Source organism: Scomber japonicus, chromosome 10 (genome assembly GCF_027409825.1).
Source record: "Scomber japonicus isolate fScoJap1 chromosome 10, fScoJap1.pri, whole genome shotgun sequence".
NCBI classification, from domain to species: domain Eukaryota; kingdom Metazoa; phylum Chordata; class Actinopteri; order Scombriformes; family Scombridae; genus Scomber; species Scomber japonicus.
Window position 1 is genome coordinate 7,384,218 of NC_070587.1, and position 22,808 is coordinate 7,407,025.

Consider the following 22,808-nt stretch of genomic DNA (forward strand, 5'->3'; position numbering starts at 1 on the left):
AAGGTAGTTGTGTCTATGAAATGTCTATGATAAGAGATTTTACACTGATATGAGGTATTATAAATAGTACCAAAAGAAAAAAAAGGTTTTGATAAGGCTCAATCAATGGGAAAAGGCTTGTTTTTGGGACTGTATAATGTCAGCTTTATATTGCTGGCTCAGTTTCTGCTTTGTTTGTGTCAGTGCTGTTGACAACACATCTCTGTATTAAAACCACAAGAGCAAACCAGTCTCAACCAGCAGTTGTGTTAGGAAACTGATATGTTTACCTTTAAAGTTGTACAGGTTGCATCAAAATACACCACTCAGCACTTTATTAGGGAGTCATGCAATACAATGCTTTCTAATAGTCATGCTATACATTCTACTTTTACAAAGCTTTTAGTTTTTGTTGACATAATCAGAAGGGTGATAATGTATATTATTGAAATGTGTCCCTGCTGTTTTGACCACCCCATTAACATGCATCAACAACAACTGAACATGTATAAGCTCTGTAAAGGCAGAAACAGAGCTGTTGCATTAAAGAGCATTTAATAAAGTACTCAGTGTATTTTGATTCAAAATGTGCAACTTTAATGGAAAACAGTTAACAATTTCTAGCAGAGTTGTAGTATTGGATTGCATTAGATTGCACAGGTGGTGTGTATGTGGATACTTAATTCACAGTTTGCAAAAAAACCCCAAAACAAAACAAAACAAACAAAAAAAGTTTAAATGTGTAGAGATGAATCAGACGAACAGTTGTCTTTGACCACTTGAGTTTACTCTATCTTTTACAACATATGGGTATTCTTGTAATAGTTGCAAAGGGATGTTAAGTTTTGTTTCACATCCTCTTATTGTGTGTGTGTGTGTGTGTGTGTGTGTGTGTGTGTGTGTGTGTGTGTGTGTGTGTGTGTGTGTGTGTGTGTGTGTTAATTTCTGTGTCTCTTTCATTATTTCTCATGTGACCAAACCAATTTTTTGTGTGGGTGTTGATGAAGGTACTGATAATCTGATAATCTGATTTTATCTTAATATAAAGTATTTAAATAATAACCTTAAATTCTCTATTGAATGTTACACTGAAAAAATATCATTACATTCTACAATCGTGCCAGCTTGATGTGTGCACATACAGTACAAGTCAAGTTTGGATACACCTTGCCATTAACTTGAATTAGAAAGTACGTCATGTTTGACTGTCACCATACATGAATGAATAAACCGTGCGTTACAGAAAGCAAAACTGAGAAAGAGAAATAACTCATGCAATAAATCTCGTCAGATTGCATTAGTCTATGCGGTTCATAGCATTTCTTTTAAACTCAGATGATGTTAAAATAATTGCAAGCAACTTGTAAACCTGAAAGTAAAAGTGTCTTCTTGCTGCAGTTGAATGGCCAGAGTAAAAGCTAATGTCATAGTGTTGATCAAATGATATTTGATAAATTATATAAATGATAATTAATTAATCTGTTTTCTGGAGATGACCATTTTAACACAGAAAGTATGCGTAATGTATTTCTATTAAAACACCAATAGATTATTTACGTAGTAACAAAACATCTTGACCAAAGAATACTGTGTTTAAGATTTAGTTGGTGAAAATTAGACACAACGCATTCATCGGTTTCTATGGAAAGTGTGCCAGCCTACTCTAACACATTAAAAAACACCCTGTATTTGGCATTTTCATTCCTCACCGTTGGTGTAAAGTCCCTTCATTAACACGAGACAAAAGGGCTGCGTGCACTTGAGAGTGATTTAAACCAAAAATGTCAAATAAATGCAGTATTACAGAGAATTTGTGAACAAGCCTTTTGATTTCAGTTCACTGCAGATTTGGTCAGATTCAGTGAAAAACCTGAAACAAAATGCCATTTGATTTTGTTTATTATTATAAAAATTATTATATATATTATTATAATTATTATTATAAAAATGCTCTGTCAACATAAAACTTCATAATCAAGCTGTTTCAAGAGAAAATAAAAAAGTAAAACAAAAGGTAAAAAGTGGGGTTTATATCACAAAATCTGTAAATGTTTTTTCCTTCAATTCCTCTGAAAAAATCTAGAATTATATTAAACTTGTGGTTGTGCTGAGACTGCGTGGTTTCAACGTCTTTTAAAAAAAAATCTTCAAAAAAAAAAGGGCTTCCTCTGTGACGGCTTTAGAGATGCAGCTCTTGGTAACAGTATCATTAGATAGCTCATTTCTGGTGTGTCTGACGTTCTGAACCTGATCACTGAGGAGACTACAATGTCAAATGATTTGGTAAGTTATTCCTTTAGATGATGCACATATCACCATTCCTGAGACTATTCATTCTTTGATGATTACAGTTAAAATCTTTAAAATACCATCAGCACATAATGAATTTCAGCGGCTTTGATCTTTACCTTGTTAACTAATTACTGACAAATATTGATTGAATATTGATTCGGTATCTTTGCTATTTAATTTTTTTCTTTTTCACCCCTTTGCTGTCTATTCTCACAATTTTAGTTCATAGAAAGAGACCACAGTGTGCTAGACTGTGATGTGGTTTGGAGATTAACATGCCTCTGCATAACTATGCCATTCAGTAAAAAGCTGCGCCATTGCATCATCACTTCTGTTCACCAATTACAAAATTATTAAACTACAGTCAAATTTGTGTCAAAGTAGAGGGGTTCAAATGATTTTTCCTAATTATCTGTAATACAATGATTTAAAGATAGTAAATTATGTTGTGGTTTGCACCTATGTGCCTCAAGATTTTCTCTTCTTTGAATTTGCGTATGCTTCCTTCCACATGCATGGAGCCTATAGTTTCTCTTCCTCATATAATAGAGCAAAGCAATTCTGTACATTGGTAGTATAACTGGAATGGACATAATGTTCTGCAGCCACAAAGGAAACAGATCATTGTCACTTGTACAAAGTCATAGCCTACAGTTAATTTGACAATTGACATCATACCTTAAAACCTTACAGAGTCAGGTGTGGTGGTATTTCAGACATGTCAGCTTCTCTTTCACCTTCACAATGTCCACGTTGCAGAAAATACTGAATGACTAATGTGTGTTTTTCCACCTGCAGGTTATGTGTATCGTAAGCCTTTTTTTCACTTCCCAAAATAGTCTCAGCTACAGCTTGTCCAGAATATTAATAAAAAAAATAATAAAAAAAATACCCTAACCGTAATTACCTGCTTGTATGTGTCAGATTTTGACTTCACAATTCTTCTGTTTAATTTAAGTTATTTTCAGGAGTATGTTCAATAGTTGGATTGCAATATTATCCTCTTTAATATTACACATTGTTTTGCTGTGTTGTCTTTTTTTATTTAATTGTATTGCAAACTGCATTGAATACTGTGATAGATAGATAGATAGATAGATAGATAGATAGGTAGATAGATAGATAGATACATACTGTTATATTTAAAGATAAACAGCGCCACCATGTGGTGACAAAAGACGACTTTTTATGTGACATGCTTACACTAAGTTAATGTGCATTTCTATTCCCTCTACTTTTTGTGTAGCTGGAGCGTCTGAGGAGGAGTGAAAAGTTTTCATTCAATGAAGAAGACGTGCAATACCTGTTCGATGGCCTCAATTTAAGTGACTCATTTGAATACAACTATGAGAATTGCTGTGGAAGTGGTGATGTATGCAACCTGACCGAGGGCATGCACTTTGAGGCCCAGTTCATCCCAGTTCTGTACTCCGTGGTGTTTGTTGTGGGTGTCCTGGGGAATGGATTGCTTCTGGGAGTTTTGGCTCAGAGCAGGAGGACCTGGAGTGTGACAGATACCTTCATTCTCCACCTGGGTGTGGCAGATATCCTGCTGCTGTTGACGCTGCCCTTCTGGGCTGCACAGGCTGTTCAGGGATGGACCTTTGGTACTGCATTTTGCAAGATTACTGGAGCCATTTTTACGGTAAGAGGTGCATGGCAGGAAAGATGCACAAAAAACCTGCCCGCATTAAAGCAAGTGCAGGATAGTAAATATATAATGGTTGCAGTCTTTTTTCACCTCTTTACACTGATTTTTTGCTTTCTCAGATCAACTTCTACTGTGGCATCTTTTTGCTAGCCTGCATCAGTCTAGACCGCTACCTGTCCATTGTCCATGCTACCCAGATGTACTCCCGCAAGAAGCCCTGGGTTGTTCAGGCCAGCTGTTTGGCAGTGTGGCTGACCTCCATGCTTCTCTCTATTCCTGACTGGATCTTTCTGGAGGATGTGGAGGATGACAGACGAAACACAAGAGAGTGTATTCGTAACTACCTTAAGTTTTCATATCAGATAGAGATAGTAGGTGACTGGCAGCTGGCATCACGCCTGATTTACCACATAGCAGGCTTCCTGCTCCCTTCAGTTGTCCTGATCTTCTGCTACACCTGCATCCTGCGACGGCTGCGATGTGGCACACACGGCCTCCAAAAGCAGAAGGCTTTCAGGGTCATCTTGGCTGTCGTGTTGGTTTTCTTTCTCTGCTGGACGCCATACCACATCACACTCATGGTGGACACACTTCAGTCCGGCAACAGCAGTGAGACCTGTGGAGGCAGATCACATCTGGAGAAAGCCAAGATAGTCACCTCCTCTGTGGGTTACCTCCACTGCAGCCTAAATCCCATCCTGTATGCATTTGTGGGTGTGAAGTTCCGGCGTCAGCTGCTGAACATCCTGAGGTCTTTGGGCTGCAAGCTGAAGACAAGTGTCAGACTCCAGTCTGTTGCAAGCAGCAGGAAAAGCTCCATTTGGTCTGAGTCAGCTGATACCTCCAACTCCATAGCTATCTAAGAGGAAGAGACAAAATGAGCAAGTAGATCAACCAACCTGAACAAATTTACATGAGACATGAATTAATAAGCAAACAGCGTCATTCTGTATTCCTGTGTCATATAACCTGTAACAAGCTGTTTTCTTTCTATTTCCTTTGATCTGGGAGCCGAGGTCATACACCTGCAGACTACCTGTGGGAACCTCTTTTTGTTGTGTAGAAATATAACATTTCCTTTTTGCTTGGCAACATAACCACATAATGTGTAATACTGCATACTCTATTTTTTACTCCATTCTATTTTTTAAATGATATATTTTACACCAGAATTGTATATTGCATTATGATTTTTGTATATGGATACCAAAATGCAGAATAAACTTTTGTTTTGAATAAAAGACCATTTAGTGTGTTTTCAATTTGTACAGCAGTGGGGCCAACCTGACCATTCACACAAATCTGAGATGACAATTCAATTTCATAATAATGATACATTATTGATATGTTCTATTGACCATATACTGGTGTCCAGATTTGACTATTTTGTTCCTGTGCAAACCTCTCAGATTCAAGACAGTGGTGCCATAATACTGCAGGCTGCTCTTGAACTTACCTACTATTAAGGTCCCCAACGTAATAATGTTGTTGTTGGTTAATATTGGATAATATCAGGAAATCGTCTGGGAGGCCAAATGACATGAGTTCACATTCCTGGATAACACACTTAGAACACATTTGGATTTTTAAGGCTGATTTGGGTATTTTCCAGACTAAATAAATGAACATGTTACTATTTTTAACCACAAAACACATCTGGTAGTGTCCGGAAAGCTTTAAGAAAATACAACAGAAAATGAAATTGAACAGTTAAATAAATTTGAAAATGTGTGATTTTTTTGAAACGACTAGAGCATCCCACAGAGTTTGATTGGTGCCTAGTCAAAATCAGTTTCTTGTTGACTGGGAAATTGGACTTTTGATCTCAGTTTCAAAAATCCTGGCTACAGCCCTGATCCCACCTCTTCAAAGTCTTTGCTATTGACATTGTGTAACCTTTACTGGCATTTACTGCAGCAAACAGGTCTATCAGGCATGTGGGGATAATATGATTTAAAGACCAGATTTAAAGACCACTGTCAGTACAGTTAATTTAACTCTGTACTCTGTCAACACAAGCCATTTGCAGACTTAGTCAATCTTCATGTGATCTGTGAGTATGTGAAGTGTCATAAGTTATGCAGCTCTGATGATTTGTTGAAACTGGTCTAACCCTGTCCTATTAGTAACCGTGAAGTGTTGGGCAGGCCGACATTTTCACAACAATATTATATAGTTTTTAATAAGATAATTACATTTAGCAGAAATAAAAACTGCATACATACTTGTGGTGGTTTCAGTGGAAATATCTTCTTGACAGGAAATTGAAAAAAAGGTGTTAAATTCACATCCTGAAACACAGTTTTTATCAGAAAAGTGACTAGTAATGTGATAAGAAAAGATGATAGAGACAAGCTGTGACTCTCAGTGTCTTCTTCATAGCTTGCAATATGAAAACACTTCACAGCAGCATTGTTTAAAGAGACCATTCCTTAAACTGGCATTAGCAGTGTGTACACTTCAAAAAGTTGACTCCAGAAAAGGAAAGTGTGCTGATTGAGTCACTGTGCCTGAGAGTGAAGGTTTTTTAACATTTATAGATTAGCTTCCTCTCAGTACAACATAGTTTGAATTTGTGCTGATAACACATTTGTACTCATTAAAGAGAAGTCCTGATAAGCAGCTTGTCTCTATCTGTCTCAGTTAACATACAAGCTGTAGCAGAAGCAGGAAATAACACGTCAAGCAATACTAAATTATTATTATAAGCAGTTCTGGTATGAACCTGATATGTTGATGCTGTAATTTCTCAGATTCAGGCACATTTCCTAAAAGCTGTAGCTGAAGCAGGAAATAACACATCACGCATTACTCAATAGACTCACGCACATCTCCTAAAAGCTGTAATTCTGGTAACTTAAACGTCACTCTTATTACAGCAGTAAATAGAACAAAAAGATAGGCTAAGATTGAAACAGTTTATTTTTGTGTGTGACACAAATAACACATCAAGCATTACTCAATAGATTCACGCACATCTCCTAAAAGCTGTAATTCTGGTAACTTAAATGTCATTCTTGTTATAGCAGTAAGGAGAACAAAAAGATAGGCTAAGATTGAAACAGTTTATTTTTGTGTGTGACACCATGACCACAAATGAAATTATGGTACAATTAACACTCAGTTGTCAAAACACACTTTATTTCAGGACACATTTAAATACGTCAACATTGTTGTTTACTCGAGCCCTGAAATCAGGCTTATCTAGAAAAGCCATAACCTGCTGCGCGGCAGTGTGTGGGTGAAACCACAAAGTAAGATTTGATCTAACTCTTCTTCTATGCATTTGCCACCTACACTCTTTTTCCCTTCGAGTGACTGCCCTCACACACAAAGCTTGCCACAGTTCTCTCTCCACCAAACAGACAAGTCTTCAGATGAGTGTAGAGAGCTATTTTTTCTTCCTACTTCTCTCTCTGCCTCGTGCTCTGTCACCTGACTGATGACATCACCATCTGTCTGTGTTATCCTGTGTCTTTTAATCCACGCAAACCTGTACTGCAACTATAAAGTCAAGAAGAAAGACTGTGGGATTTGCCAAGGGGAAATTCCCTCACTGAGGTCACCTCTACTGCGCAATCGTGGAATCCACACAGTCTTCCCGCTTGAAGATAGTATGACAAATGAAACAGTTTGTAAAAAATATAGGATCAACAATGAAGTTACAAACAGTGTCAGACTGTTAATTGCAGGATTATAATGACACAGACATGGATAAGAGCTTATATTCCCTCAAATTCGATGGTTCGAGGTTATGGTATTAGCTTCATGCTGATTGCTTAAGACCTAAAAACTCACCCAACTGGTTTTTTTACCACACAGTATAAAATGCAGAAACAAAGCCTGCTTTCAATAACAATAATAATAATGATCATAAAATTCATGACAATAATAATAATAATGATAACAATAATAGACTATTAAAATGTAAATATATATATAATAGTATAAAAAAACATGATTTGGGATGTTAAACAGTTAAACATATGCTACAGTGATTACAAAACAAGACACAGTGGTACAACCCTACAGTAACAGTACACCATATATGTCACCATGAGGACTTCCTTCACATTTAAGTTTCCATTTCTCATCATTACACTGAAATTGGTCCTCCACCCTTTGAACCCATGATATGATTGACACTAAATTCCCCTAAGAGCAACATTTCTCAGTGTTATGAGTCATAAATGGACATTTCTGTATCAGCACTTAGTTGTTTGTTCCTGCTGCTCTACACATGTTACCTGCTTCAGTGATTCTCCCTCATGTGTCTTTGCAGGCAGATCTTTTTCATCATCCACACCCAACTCCCATAGAGAGCGCTCATCCCCATCTTTTGAACACCTCAACAATGCCAGCATCCTTTCCCTGAAGTTTTTGCACAGGCTGAAGTACAGCACAGGTCTGAGGCACGCATGAACACAGGCTAATGCAGATGTGAACAGAAGGGCAGTTTTCAGGGAACCCTCAGAATTTGCAATTTCTTGGGGCGTCTTAGATCTGTTCTTGAAGGTGTCCACGATGAGTGTGATGTTGTATGGCATCCAGCAGGAAAGGAAGACCACCACCAGGGCCAGGATGACCGTGGTGGCTCTCTGCTTCTGCTTCTGGAGGCGTTTAGATAGCAGGAAGCAGCAGATGATCAGGGCAACAGCAGGCAGGAGGAAACCCAATACGTGGTGGAACAGGCGTGAGACCAGCTTCTTTTGTGGAAGATAGCAGTTGGGAATACACAGTGTTTTCTCTTTCCACGTTCTTTCGACCACAAAGAAATCCCAGTCAGGGATGGTGAGGAGAAAGGAGACCGAAAGGAAGCTGATGTAAGCTAACTTGGACCTGTTGTGGGAGTACAGATGGGTAGAGTGGGCGATGGACAGGTAGTGGTTCCAACTAATGGAAACCATCAGAAACATCCCACAGTAGAAATTCATCTGAGAAAAAGAAAAAGAAAACTCAAGCTGTGATCTCTTGCAAGACAAAAACCTACAATCATCATCATTTTTCACAATATGATTTAACTTTCACTTCTCTTATTACTTTCTCTCACCTCCTCCGTGCTCCCTGAGAAATATCACTAAAGGAGTGTACGTGCTGAATAACAATTTTAAGTACAATGACCTCTGCCAAAAGTCTTGATTATACTGGCTTACAGCCATCTATTCACTGAAAGGTCCTCTCTGTCACTTTCAGTCCCTGCCTGTTCTACATAACATTTGGTACTTACATTAAAAACTGCTCCACTGATCTTGGAGAGAGGAACCCAGAAGCACCATCCACAATCCTGGCTGGTCTGTGCGGCCCATAAGGGCAATGTCACCAGCAGGACGATGTCCGAGACACTCAGCAGGATGATAAAGATGTCTGATATACTCCATGCTCGCTTCTTCTGGCTCAGAACGGCAATGAGTAGTCCGTTTCCCAGGAGACCTGCGATCAGCACCACGGAATACAGAAGCGGGATCAACACTGCCTTACTGCCACTTGACTGGGGATCTTCATCTTCCTTTTCATACACATAGTCGTCGTCGTAATTGAAGGAGTTGTTGTCCTTGAATATTCCATCAAGATCCAGAGTCATGTTCATCTATTGTAAAGACAGATTTTTAAAAATATGCTTCAGTACCTCAGAGGCTGGTCGTCTTAAATACTGTCTTAATACTCAGTTTATCTCTATGTATCAGCAGCTGTGTGAGTGAGATGTAAATTCTTCAAAATAGCCCCTTGGGAAACCCAGCGGAGGTTTTATAATCATGCTCAGACTCACACATAACTCACATGGTGCGATGTCACCAAATGAGGCAACAGTGGAATCAGTATAAACGGGAAGCACAATTCCCCTTGGTCATGCAGCACACACAATCACCTCCACACCCCCACCACACCTCAATATAAAACAAAACAAAACAACAACAACAACAACAACAACAACCACCACAACCTGCACGCAAACGTCAGATCAAGGTTACTTTTGGGGACAGTACATAGACTTACATCAAACCATAACCATAACCATAAACCACTAACCCCAAAAAGCTGATTTGTCCTCAATTCATTGGTCTTAAGTCTGAAATGTGTCTCCAAAAGTAGCCTATCTCACACACACACACACACACACACACACACACACACACACACACACACACACACACACACACACACATGCCTATGAAACTACTATATGCACAGCTGTTTTTCTTTATCATGGTGAGTTAGATGCAAATAAGACCTAAAAGCAGAAGTCATGATAAAGCATATTTCCAATGACATGACACATATGAACTTGAAGCACTTTCGAAACAAGAGTAAAAAACAGAAAAGGAAACGCTTCAGTGACAGCATACCGAAACAATGGCTACAGAACCACACACATAGATGGTAAAAGATATAATCAGACAACCATAACCTTGAGACGTGCTGAAACATGTCATGCTTACCATATAGGGCTTGTGCAGAGCGGACTGTGAGGATGGCAACCTCACAGCAGACCGATGATACTAAAAACGGACTCACGCTGCAAGCTGCGCGCACTCTCACACACTGGTGGGTCAACTGTGGACATAAGACCACAACCCACTACGCAGATTATAGCACCGCGCTGCCGTCCACGTTTGTATTTGGAGGGAAAAGACGGACGATCTCCTGCAGCTGCCGAGCGCACAGCAGCAAAACTCTTTCGGCTTGCAAAACTTAAAGGTAGCCAAACTTATATTTAAAGAGACATTGCATTTGGAAATGTACCAGAGATGAGTCCATAAGGACAAAAGCGCCCCGGCAGCAGACGGAGACTAAACCAAAAGAAAAAAGAAAAACGAAAAACGTCAGTCAGATCGAAACCGGACGTACTTCTCAAAGATACAATGTACTTCTCCTCTCCTCTGTGTATACAACATACTTCAATCCACTTTTGTTTTGGATCATTATTGACACCCTGCTCACACGTTGGCACCGCTGCCGGATGTGCCCAGTCACACCGTGGTTACTTTTCAAAATAAAGTCCTTTTATTGCCATTAACTGAACAAAATTCGTTCTTAATGTATTTTTCATTAGCTTTTATTATAATTATTTTTTATTTTGTTTTTAATTTCGGTTTTCAATTCAGTTTCGTTTCACTTAAAAAAAAGCTTAATTGGGAAATTGAAGAATGAAAGATATGAAAAACATAAATATAGACTAAACATTTTAATCTATATTTTTAATAGTGTTCCTTTTAATTACGTAAGTTTAGCATCCGTTTTTTTCTCTCTTGTTTCAGTTTCGTTTTTAGTGTTTGTTTTTTATTAGTGTTAAATCTTACCCCAACAAATACCCCACTTATTGTAATAAAAACACTAAGCTCAGAACAGATATTGACAAATTTGTGCAATATATGAATATTATATCAATATCATGATATGAGAGTATTGTCTTAGATTTAAGGTATTGTAATAATGTGATGTGGCATAAGTGTTTTATTTCCTTGGTTTTAAAAGCAGCATTGCAGTAAAGTGAGCTATTTTACTATTTGCCTTTAACCACTTAGCGCCACGTTCACCACTTTCACATTTTTTGCAGACACCATTGGTTCTCTTGCATATCTTGAAGGGGAGGTTGAGATGAGGTGAGGTAGTTGCAATCTGCAGCCTCACCACTAGATATCAGGTTATATCAGAAAAATTGGGCCATCAGGTAAAATGGCCCATTTAAGGTCTGAGCATGTTAGCTCTTTAAACATTAACAGCCAATGACTGCACATTTTTTCAAATTCTTGCCACAACTGTACTTGATATTTAATAATTGATTTGACTGGCCTGAGGTTGCTAAGCTGGGCAGGACAATGCCTCATGTCAAGACTGTTTAGGTGCCTGGCATACCAAATCTTACTTGTCAATGTTAAGGTTGATAACTCAATAATAAAGAAAGTAATGATTCATAATAAATATCTCGATGGCCTCTATCAGATAAAATGCTGAACTGAGGCAAATTGAGTTTTAGCAGATATTTTAATGGTTCCTCTTATTAATAAATATGTATATTATTAATGTATTATTATATTATGCATGTATGATATGCCTGTTTCCCATTTTCCCCTCTAGGTGGGTGTCTGTGTGTACACAACTTCGTCAGTGCATATGAGTGTGTGTGTGTGTGTGTGTGTGTGTGTGTGCATTCTTGACATGCACACACACACACACACACACACACACACACACGTAAACTTATGATTACAGACAATATGGCAAACAAAACAAAAAACATGGAGTTGAGAAGAAGTTAAGAAAGAAACAGAAAGGAAAATAAATGATGTGAATGAGGGAAGAATCTGTAAATATAATCAGTGGGTAAAGGAGAGGAAGAGGGGAGCATGAGGTTATTATAGGAAGACAGTCCAGAAAAGCCAAAAAGTGATAATGATAATAATAATAATAATAATAATAATAATAATAATAATAATAATAATAATAATGCATTTTATTTAAAGGCGCCTTTCAAAGCACTCAAGGTCACCTTACAAGGCACATATAACACAACAATAGTACATCAAACAATATAAATCAGGTGACATTTAGTGCAAAGATAAAGAATAAATATGAGTTTGACTACAAAGTGCATTAGTCATACACAAAGTGCATTAGTCATACACTCTCTTGCAAGAGCATGGAATATTTCTTATGAAATGGTTGTTTTGATGCAATTTAACTTTTATTTTGTTATAGTGCATAGATGTGTTTTGATAGTTTATTAGATCAAAACTTACTCTGTTTCACTTTTTGTGGCCCATTTTTGCTGATCAGCCAACCCATTTTACCTTAACACTGCAGATCTGACAGCTGTGGGGTCTTTCAACAGCTGTAGGGCCTAAACTATGACATTTTCTTACATAAATTGCACACAAAAATATTGAAAACAAACCCTTTTAATTATAAGAACACAAATAAATGTCATACATTGTTCTTTTGTTAGTTTCCCATGCCATAACCTAAAAGTGGCCCAATTTAGCTGACTTCACTATATCCTGGTACTTTAAAGGTGCAGTCTACCACTTTAGCTCCACTAGATAACTATTTGCTGTGTAAAAATGAATGACCCCACGCCTCTTGCTGGTCATCTGCAATACAAAACACAAAGACAAAGACAAGCAGACCAACAACTACAAGAGGCATGGCCGTCACACCACCATTTCACATTACAGCTGCTCCTTTTCCCATGATTGTGTGCAGAAAAACACACATATGTCAGATCAAGGTTACTTTTGGGGACATTACATAGACTTATATCAAACCATAACCATAAACCTAACCCTAATCTGCTTTTTCCTCGACTGGCCTTGGTCCCCAATTCATTGGTCTTAAGTCTGAAATTGGTCCCCAAAAGTAGCCTATAATACACCACGCACACACACACACGCACACGAATCTATGAAAAATATTTTATGCACAGCTGTTTTTAACTTGGTTAGTTAGATGCAAATAATACCTAAAAGCAGAAAGCAGAAGTCATGATAAGGCATATTTCCAATGAGTGGGCACTAGAAGCACTTTCGAAAAGGCAGTAACAGAAACAGAAAGAGAAATGCTTCAGTAACTGCCTTACCAAAACAATGGCTGCAGAACTAGAAACATGCAAAGAGTCACGCTACCTCTGTGTGTGTTGTAATTTTGGATGTATCAAGATACAACATCGGAGGTGTGGTCCCATTCCTTCCTATGAAAATTGCTCAGTGGCACATGAAACTGTTGTAAAGAAAATATACAGATGCATGCTCATTAGAGATTTCTACTGGCCAAGATGGCTAACTTGGGGATAAAACAACTACATTTTCCAAATATTATCAAACCAAATAAGGTTAGGGTTAGTGAAGTGAGTCATTTCATGGGTGATGCTAAAAAAAATCTATCCACCATTTCACAGCTGCTCCATTTGTCTGCTCCTGGGGGTTTGGTTGTAATCTGAACGTCTCTCTGGGCACCCATGTATTATTGTCTCTCTCACGTATGCATTTTAGTGCATGTGAGTCCCTTGCTGTCACAAACATTATCATATTACAACAAAACAGTGCAATAAAAAATGTTTCTGAGAACATTTGTAGTGAGAAATAGCAGTAACATACTTTTAAATCATATTCAATCAGCTTTGAATTAGATTTGACAGCTTAATTTGCTGTAAATTCAGGGGTCACATTCCTGGTTTTGTAGTAAGAAGCTATAATAAAGGATACGATATGACACAGAATATGATAAAGAAGGTATAGTTCCTAATGGCTCAGTCATTATTGTAGATAACTTTATTTTGAAGGCCTCTGCTGTGTACCATTGACTATATATGTATACAGTCTACTGTGTCCACAGGGAGAGCTGCACACAAAGCAGAGAGAGAGGAAGGAGACACTTTCCACTAGATAGAGCTGTTGTACTTTCCAAGTACATCTTTCAAAGTACAACAGCTCCAAACTGGAGAGCAGAGAAAACCCGAAGCCTTGTAATAGATGTAGGTTAGACTTTTATTATCTGGATGAAAAATACTGAATAAAACCCACAATTTTTTCACTTAATCCTACACAGTCCTTTAGCAGTGAAGCAGTACACTTCTTCTGTGAAGTGGTTTAACTTTTGAAATTAAATATTGTTTGCATATTCTCTCACATTTTTTAAAAACATGGTAATTATACTTTTTTGTGGAAAAGACGAATCTGACACAATATTGTGCCAAGCAGAGTATTTGTATATCTTAATACATGTCTAGAGGGAATTTCTAAGGGGATTATGGTTACTAGTTTTGAGATAAATTATTTAACAGGGATGAGACAAAATGCTAAAGAGGTTTTTAGGATGTAAACTAAAATATAGCAGCCTATTCCTAAACATGCTAGTTGGAAGATTTGAAAAAAATACCTACATTAAAACCTATTATTATCTTAAAAAACAATGTATTGTTATAGATTTAACAACCCAGCATTACATTAATAGTTACAAATTAACTCTACCTCAGCCACCTGCAACATGTTATGGCACTAGAAATGATAAAACACTAACATCATAGCTGTAGTAAACAGCATCACAGGAGGCATTATGCATATTGAGTACTTTAGCTGATGAAATAAAGGTTTTGTAGTCAGTTCTTAATGCAGAACATTTACTACAAGTTTTTTTTACAGGGTGGTATTGGTACTTTTACTTCAGTTACGTGAATACTACCTCTACAACTGGTTGTGGTCATTGTCCAGTTTTATAACATTTACAATAATCTAACAACCAATTATAGAGCCTATGTTGCTATTACAATACAACAGTTTAGACCTGCTTTGTGACTAAATGTAAATCTACATTTCTAATAATGTTGCAGTAGCTCAGAACCATGATCCCAAATTCATTGTTTGAGCAGCTGCTCCACATTTCTATTTATTCAACTCACAGTCCTGAGGGAGAATTGGCTTCCAAGGACCGTACGTTACCCTAAACTTGTTACAGACCAGTTTTTTGTAATAAATGGAAATTTAAAAAGAGAGCAATTGCGTGAACCATGAGATAGAAGTTATTCAGAATGAACATGCAGAGATGCTAATGCATAAAATATATCACACTTTGTTTTATATCCAAAATATTTATTAAAAAATTTGCTGTACTTAACAAAAAGTTTGGATTGTTGCATACAAAATCATAAGAGAGTGATATTCATTTTCCAGCACAAAGCACAAATAAAACATTTCAAACACACAGCTGGAAACAACTTACACACTTATTTACACATTTTTGCTGATGTAGCTGAAACTAGTTACACTGCAAACTAGCTGAGCGTGGAATCTGATGAGTAAAATCCAGTGTAAGAGTGTAAGGATTTGAAATGTGCGTCTGACTACTGACGCCAAAGGCAACATCTTAACTGCTGAACAAGCTTTTCTAGGGGTATGAAGAAATCTAACTATTTCACAAGGTTCGACCTACGGACACAAAAATCAACAGATCCACTAAAAAGTTGTGTAACAGCATCAGCATGTGGGAATGGTGTTGTACTGTTTTACTATGTGCACCACCCCCTACACCAGTTCATACAACTTGAGTCACACACTTGATTTCACTACAGTTTTCTTGGGTAAAAAAAACAAACAGACAGTAATAAAAGATGTTGAAAGCTGCATCATACTATCAGAAAATGCCAGTAGATGAAATTCATCACAGGCAGCAAGCTTTTTACCACTGAGAACATTTCTACAGTCTAAATAAAATGTAATTTCAGTCTCTGCAAGCACTGCAGTTAATGTAACACCTCTCTAGACATCCATTCTTTTTAAACACAAAACCACACACATTATCTCCCCACACATTCTTCCTGTCACTCATACCATGACAGAGTATGAAGTATTTTCGCTTTCTGCTGAGCTGAATGAGCCTGTACTTTTTCTGAGTCTCCTCTGCCTCCATCCCTCCATACCCAGTAAGCCTCTCTGTCCGAGCAGCCCCTTACACATTCTAGCCAGCTCCCTCCTGAACTTCACCCCCACAAAGCCATACAGCAGAGGGTTCAAGGCGCAGTGTGACAGCCCCACACTTTCAGTGACCAGAGTCCCGATGTCCACTACATGACCAAATTGGCAACCTCCAGTCACCACACCCAGCCTTTGCAGGCTATCTGCCAGCTGGAAGCAGTTGTACGGTGCCCAGCAGATGATAAACACAGTCACCAAGGAGATGATGAGGCGGACAGATTTGCGCCTTTGGCGACGGGTGGCATTGCAGAGTGACCTGAAGATGCGGATGTAGCAGTAGAGCATGATCAGTAGTGGGACCCCAAAACCTAAAATTAAGCTGACAAGCTGCAGTCCCACCTGCCATTGTGTGGAGTTCTGAGTGAACCACACCTGGCACATAAGCCTTGGCTGTCCTACATGGGCTGTCACTACCTGTTTGAAGGCTATGTCCACTCCACTCAGGCCCAAACACACCACCCAGATGACAGCGCAGGCAATCTGGGCATGGCAGGTGTTACGCTTCCAGCCAGAACTGACAGCATGAACGATGGCCAGGTATCGGTCAAAGCTGATGCAGGCTAGGAAAAGGATGCCACTGTAGCGGTTCAGGGAGAAGAGGGCACCGGAGATCTTGCAAACAGCCAAACCGAATACCCACTCATGAGCCCATTGCACTGCAAACAGAGGCAAGGTGAAGGCCAGCAGGAGGTCAGAAATAGCCAGGTGAAGGAGGAACGTGTCGGTCAGAGAGAATGCACAGGCGCCACCACTCTGGGAGTTTCGGTATCGTCGGATCACACACAGCACCAGCACATTGCCCATCAGAGCTACAGTGAACACCAAGCTGTATACCACAGGGGAATACCTCTCTGCAAAACTGTATATGTCCTCTTGCTGGCATGGGGCTGCATTAATCTTGCTCGTGTCAGTGTAATTATCGTATACAGGCCAGTACTGTTGACAAAAAAAGAGAAAAGGTTATGTTTAATACTTCATAATGCTGAAGCAAATCATTTTTCATTTGCTAAGATTTTGATTAAGTTTTTGACATGAAAGTCAGAAGATTCCTAAAATGTCAAATTAAATGAATTTTAGTATTTAATCTGATTAACAAGGAACCTGAAATGATATTGATTAAATATAATTTGAGATTATCTCTACAGTGGGCATTTACTTGCTCATATTATAGAAAACACCTTGCAGAGAAGTCTCTAATTACTCTTTTATTCCTCTGATGCCCAATGATGCCCTTGTAGGATTTTAAAAACAGCTACTCACCTCGTAGTCCTCTGTGGTTGTCATGACTGGATCCATTATTTGTAGTAAACACAGAGGCAGCAGAACACCTGAAACCCTCAAAGAGTCAAGAGAGCACACTTTGATCATAAGCAAATGGCATATGTCCTTTTTCACAGTCTATCTTTGCCTAGGTGGATCAGAAAGAAGAAGTCATGATTTAAGGAAGTAAGCCCTCACACACATTTTAAATGCGAACATAGCTATACTAGGAATGGGTGACTGTCTCAAGGAAATTGTGACATATTTAAAAAACATGTCTGCATGCAGACCCCCCCCCCCCCCCCCCCCCCGCCTGGAAAGACAGACAGTACGTAACTGGTGTACTCTATGTGGAATAATATTTTCTGGATTGTACACACACATCCACTGCAGTTATTTTCTGTCCAATGCATTAATTGCTTACATGTCATTATATCCACAGGGAACACAATCTGTGGGATTGAATACCACTTGAAAGCAGAAACTAGATGAACAAAATAATACACAACAAATGGAGGAGAAGTGAAAGTGTGTGTTTGTCAGAAATCACGGTCCCCACAATGTTTATGTCCAAACATACTTTGAGACTTTTCAGGAGCTCAAAGGTCATGCATTTTCAAATGTCACAACAATGATTTAAGACAGTACTTCAAATGGATTTCTGCTTTGCTCTAATTATCACGATATTTAAAAATAATCCAGAAAATCACAACTATGCTAGAACTATAAATGTTTGTAAATGAAACAAATTAATCATGTGGTCACTGTATAGAAGGAGAGGACATGACTTACCCACCCTCTGCGAGCTTGCAGAGAACACAGGATGTAACTAGGGTTTGAACAAACTGAATATCTAGATAGGGTTAAGAACAGGAAATTAGGTAACCTTTTCATCTTATTTATGTCTTCATAGTTTTCATCTTCCTGCAGATTCCTAATATGATCAAATACCACAGTACAATAGAATAGAAGTAATATTCTGTTGATTTTCACTTCACAAGCTGTGAGTGGTTTGATTTAAGTTTATAAGGAAGTTAAGGTGAAAAGTCAATTCACCAAAGAGTGTTAAACTCTGGCTCACACAGACAAACACATGCAGACTCAATTCAGAGGAAATCAAATGCTGTTTAGAAATAAAGTATAGCAATGAGTCAAAAAGTCCTCTTCTGCTACTTCCACAAATTAGACCGGGGCGTGACAAAATGAGGTAAAATTCCCTCCAGCATTACTATATGATATATTTTCAAAAACAGGGTAAACGCATGAGGAACTGAACACTCTTGTGGTTACTTCTGTCCCGACTTAGGGTCTTCTGGTAAATTATACTATTGCGCAACAATCCAGATTTGATACTTCTGCTGTTAAGTCCAGATGTTAAACTGTGCAATATGAACAACAGAGGTTTAAACAGTGCTAAAACAGTAAATAATGTACTTAAGCACTGTTTTAAGGTATTTGAGTATTCCTGTGTAATGCTGCTTTATACTTTTGCTCAATTTCAGAGATAAATATTTTTACTTCTGTTCTCCACTATATTTATTTGACAGTTGCAGTAACCTTTCAGATCACACATTTACATACAAAACATGTGTTTGTGTAATAAAATATAGCAACTAGCAGTAACAGGAAACCTATAAATACCTGTATTTTCACAGTTTGCTGTTCATACTTGTATTTCTTCTATCACTGTGTATGTGTGTGTATGTACTGTGCTGGGTGACCACCCTTGTTCTTCTGACAGCCAAAGTCCTTATAAGATGTGTCTGACTTCAATGCTTCATTTTAAAAACTCAAATATCTCGCTGGTCAACCCAAATGCTCCTCTAGCTTTTGATGGCATATATGAACCTTGACAGTGTTTCCTGTGTGGTCTTTTCACAGCTGCCCTCATTAAAAAAAAAAACTCATATAGCCAGCTGTATCTCCTCCATGTCTGTAAGTTAAGTTACATCTTTGCAACATTATCCCACATATAAGCAACCATAGTCGCATGTTCTCCTGTTTAAATATTGTTTTCTGAGGGAAACTTTGTTTTGGTCAACACAGGAAACAGAATTTTAGCAGTACTGAATTCAGCCTACACAGACAATGAAAAACAGTGTACCCGTACCCGGATTCAAAAACTCGAGCACTGCAAAATGGAAAGCAGAAATATTCGAAAAATGCACTTGAGGACCACGAATATGGACATTTGAGATGATAACCGCAAACAGTCCTTTGAGAGGTTTGTGAAATCACACCTACAGGAAATGGTTGGTTTGGTCTCTGTAACCTACTTAGGTGGGCCACCTGATATATATCTGTTAGTTGGTTAAAAATGTTTAGAAATCTAATACCTGAAATTAAAAATGATGTATATTTATAGATTGTGATTTGATGATTTGACATATTTTGTATTATAAAAAAGAATCAATTTAGCTACCAGTAAAATATTGCATTTTATGTCCATAAATGTCTAACACACAGTATACAGAAATATTATAATACATATAATATGTCAAAGACATCATTGGTTATGGTGATTGGTATCATATTGCATGCAAAGAAAATGGCAAGACTTTTGTCCACAACTTCCTGGCATTATCGTGAGGTGTAAAAGGGAGACTTGTGGGTACCCATAGAACCCATTTCTTCTTTGTAAATGTTAGCCCCCCCCCCCCGACAGGCTATCATGACACGGTCGGTGCCTTTGTTCTTCACTGCTTTAAAACTGAGTAATGTTAGCCGAGGGCTGTCAAGGAGTGGAATATTTACAGGTGTCAGAGTGTGCTAGAAAACATGGCAGGTATAATACTTGTCAAAACTGAGTGAAAAACTATAGATAAAGGTTTTAAATCATTTCAGAGTGTCAGGGTTTAACAGATGATATCAGATATTTAGAATCCATTAGAGGAGCGAGTAGACATGAGTAAACATATATACTTCTCTAAAATGTTGTCTAGGAAATATTTGTAACAGTGTGTAAAATCTATTATACTGTAGGCCTATGTCACATTATTGGCTCAGCAGTCTTTGTTGTCATTGTATTTTTTATTAGAGGTAAGTGTTTTTATCATGTGTAATGTTATAATTTTATGCATTAATTTCATGCATTACATATTGTTTGTGTTTCATACTGTAGTTTGTTTCACTTTACATCATTTTTATACTATTATTATTATTATTATTATTTTTACTTGGCATTATTTACATCTTATATTGCTGAAACAGAGTCATTTGAGTTGGAAATCTGTGTTTTAGCTTTGTTTATATTACACATTATCATTCATATCATATCCTATATGACAAATGACACAATAAATCTTATCCTAACCAAATGTTACACTGTGGTCATATGTAACTGGTAACTGGTAAGTGTGTATTTTACTTTGATTTACTGTAAATAATATTTTCTTCAATCACTTTTATATTCCTTTGATGTTGTCTTATGTGTCATGTATGGACTCGATGATGAATCCATGGATCTGGTTACCGGGTGCAGCTAACAGGAATATTTACATGAAAATACAAACAAAAGCTTTTGTATTCGATTGTAGTTTAGCAGCATGCATGTGTTGAGTAATGTTCACTTTTTTCTACAGACAGACATATGTGTACATCTGGACATGACATAGAAACACAAAAATTGCACAATCATAAAACAATGCATTGCAGCACAAGAGAACAAACCCTTTTCCACTCAGGTTTGTGCTTGATGGTTGCAGCTCATTTTTACTCTTAATTTCTCTTTCATATAGTTGGGTCCACAGTGTGTACACACACCACACCCATGAACTACAGGCACAACCTGGTTCATATGTGGCTGGAATACAAATATGCACTGCTTTGTTCTTCATTTACTATATGCTGATAAAAAACACGTCATGTTAGGTGCACCCTTTTGGAAGGTGTGGTACGCCTCAAAATCAAACATTTGAGTTTTCTCTTTACAGAGTGTTTGCACCTGCCTGAATAGTCAATGTTTTCCATATATCAGCATGGAAACTGGATTTTGGTGGAAGAGTGATGTCACATAGGGTATAAGAGTTATTGCCAGTCCCTCCTGATCCTGGACTTGGCCTTCTACAACATCGAACTACCTTTTGAGGAGCTGTAAACTAACTTTGGGAGGTGAGATGTGAGATCATCCTGTCCAGCTCCATGGATTCTTAAGGTTGACCTGCTAAAGTTGTGGCACAGGAATGGACACTTAACTGGACATTTGCTTGGAGGAAGCATTGCTGCAAATAGGACTATGACATTATATAGAGACAGGAAGCTAATCTTCAGTGCTTCTTTTTTTTAATATAATGACTTAGTACATTACTACAAAAAATGAAAACTAAAGTATAAAATATTACTTCTCAACTTCATATTGTTGTTCTACTTGCAGCTATGGCGTTCCAGACAACCGTGATCTCCTCACAACCTCAGCTCACACAGTACACTGTGTCCTCTGGATTATCAGACTGGAGTTCAAATGTGTGTGACTGCTGTGACGACTGTGGCATCTGTAGGTTTTTTTTTCCTATAACTAAGGACAAATTAACCATTGACGGGAAATGAAAACCCATGACAACACTCAATATCTTTCACTTCCAGGTCTTTGTGCAACATTTGTTCCATGTATCTTGGCCTGTAAGGTGGCTCAGGACAACGGAGACAGCTGTTGCTTGCCGTTCCTACCTGGTGCCATGATTGCTCTAAGGACAAGCATGCGCAGCAGATACAAGATTGGTGTAAGTTTACTAAATTTGTCAAACCACTGATAAGAAAAACAACAATACAACTTAGTTTGTCCTGAAAATACCATTACCGTAGTAACAGTGACATGCACAGACCTGCTCCCTGAACATGGATCTGTAAAGATAGTGTTCACCCCAAACAATCTTTAAATGGTTATGATCATTATTATTCTTAATGAGATGATGATGTTTGTCACCAGTTTACCATGCCTGTGCTTTTTCCCAGGGCTCTGTGTGTGATGACTGGGTAGTCATGGCCTGCCTGCCTCTGTGTGGACTGTGTCAGATGGCACGAGAGCAAAAGATGAGAGGATGAGAAAGAAAAGGGATGTTGAATGTAATTAACACAAATAAAAAGATGGAGCATGTGGAGCATGTGGAAATTTACATTCCTTGGTCTTGAACCTCATTTCTGCATTTCATTGGCATATTCATGAT

The 22,808-nt window shown here is 38.0% G+C and overlaps 4 protein-coding genes across 4 annotated transcripts; 2 read left to right on the top strand and 2 right to left on the bottom strand.

The window, feature by feature from the left end:
• The first annotated feature begins 3,648 nt into the window (after positions 1–3,648).
• On the top strand, positions 3,649–5,184 carry cxcr3.1 (chemokine (C-X-C motif) receptor 3, tandem duplicate 1). The gene is made up of 2 exons (XM_053326942.1): positions 3,649–3,916; positions 4,042–5,184. Exons 1-2 carry the CDS (start codon positions 3,665–3,667, stop codon positions 4,783–4,785), a joined length of 996 nt encoding a protein of 331 aa, XP_053182917.1. The 5' UTR covers positions 3,649–3,664; the 3' UTR covers positions 4,786–5,184.
• A 1,789-nt stretch (positions 5,185–6,973) lies between these two features.
• Positions 6,974–10,894, bottom strand: LOC128366160 (C-X-C chemokine receptor type 1-like). The gene is made up of 3 exons (XM_053326839.1): positions 10,360–10,894; positions 9,150–9,509; positions 6,974–8,856 (listed from the first exon to the last, which is right to left on the bottom strand). The coding sequence occupies exons 1-3, from the start codon at positions 10,360–10,362 to the stop codon at positions 8,128–8,130; spliced, it is 1,092 nt and encodes a 363-aa protein (XP_053182814.1). The 5' UTR covers positions 10,363–10,894; the 3' UTR covers positions 6,974–8,127.
• Positions 10,895–15,523: 4,629 nt separating this feature from the next.
• cxcr3.2 (chemokine (C-X-C motif) receptor 3, tandem duplicate 2) lies at positions 15,524–17,538 on the bottom strand. The gene is made up of 2 exons (XM_053326932.1): positions 17,530–17,538; positions 15,524–17,322 (listed from the first exon to the last, which is right to left on the bottom strand). The coding sequence occupies exons 1-2, from the start codon at positions 17,536–17,538 to the stop codon at positions 16,237–16,239; spliced, it is 1,095 nt and encodes a 364-aa protein (XP_053182907.1). The 3' UTR covers positions 15,524–16,236.
• Positions 17,539–22,020: 4,482 nt separating this feature from the next.
• cnfn (cornifelin) lies at positions 22,021–22,738 on the top strand. Its single transcript, XM_053327144.1, has 3 exons — positions 22,021–22,138; positions 22,228–22,364; positions 22,597–22,738. The coding sequence occupies exons 1-3, from the start codon at positions 22,021–22,023 to the stop codon at positions 22,684–22,686; spliced, it is 345 nt and encodes a 114-aa protein (XP_053183119.1). The 3' UTR covers positions 22,687–22,738.
• Positions 22,739–22,808: the final 70 nt, after the last annotated feature.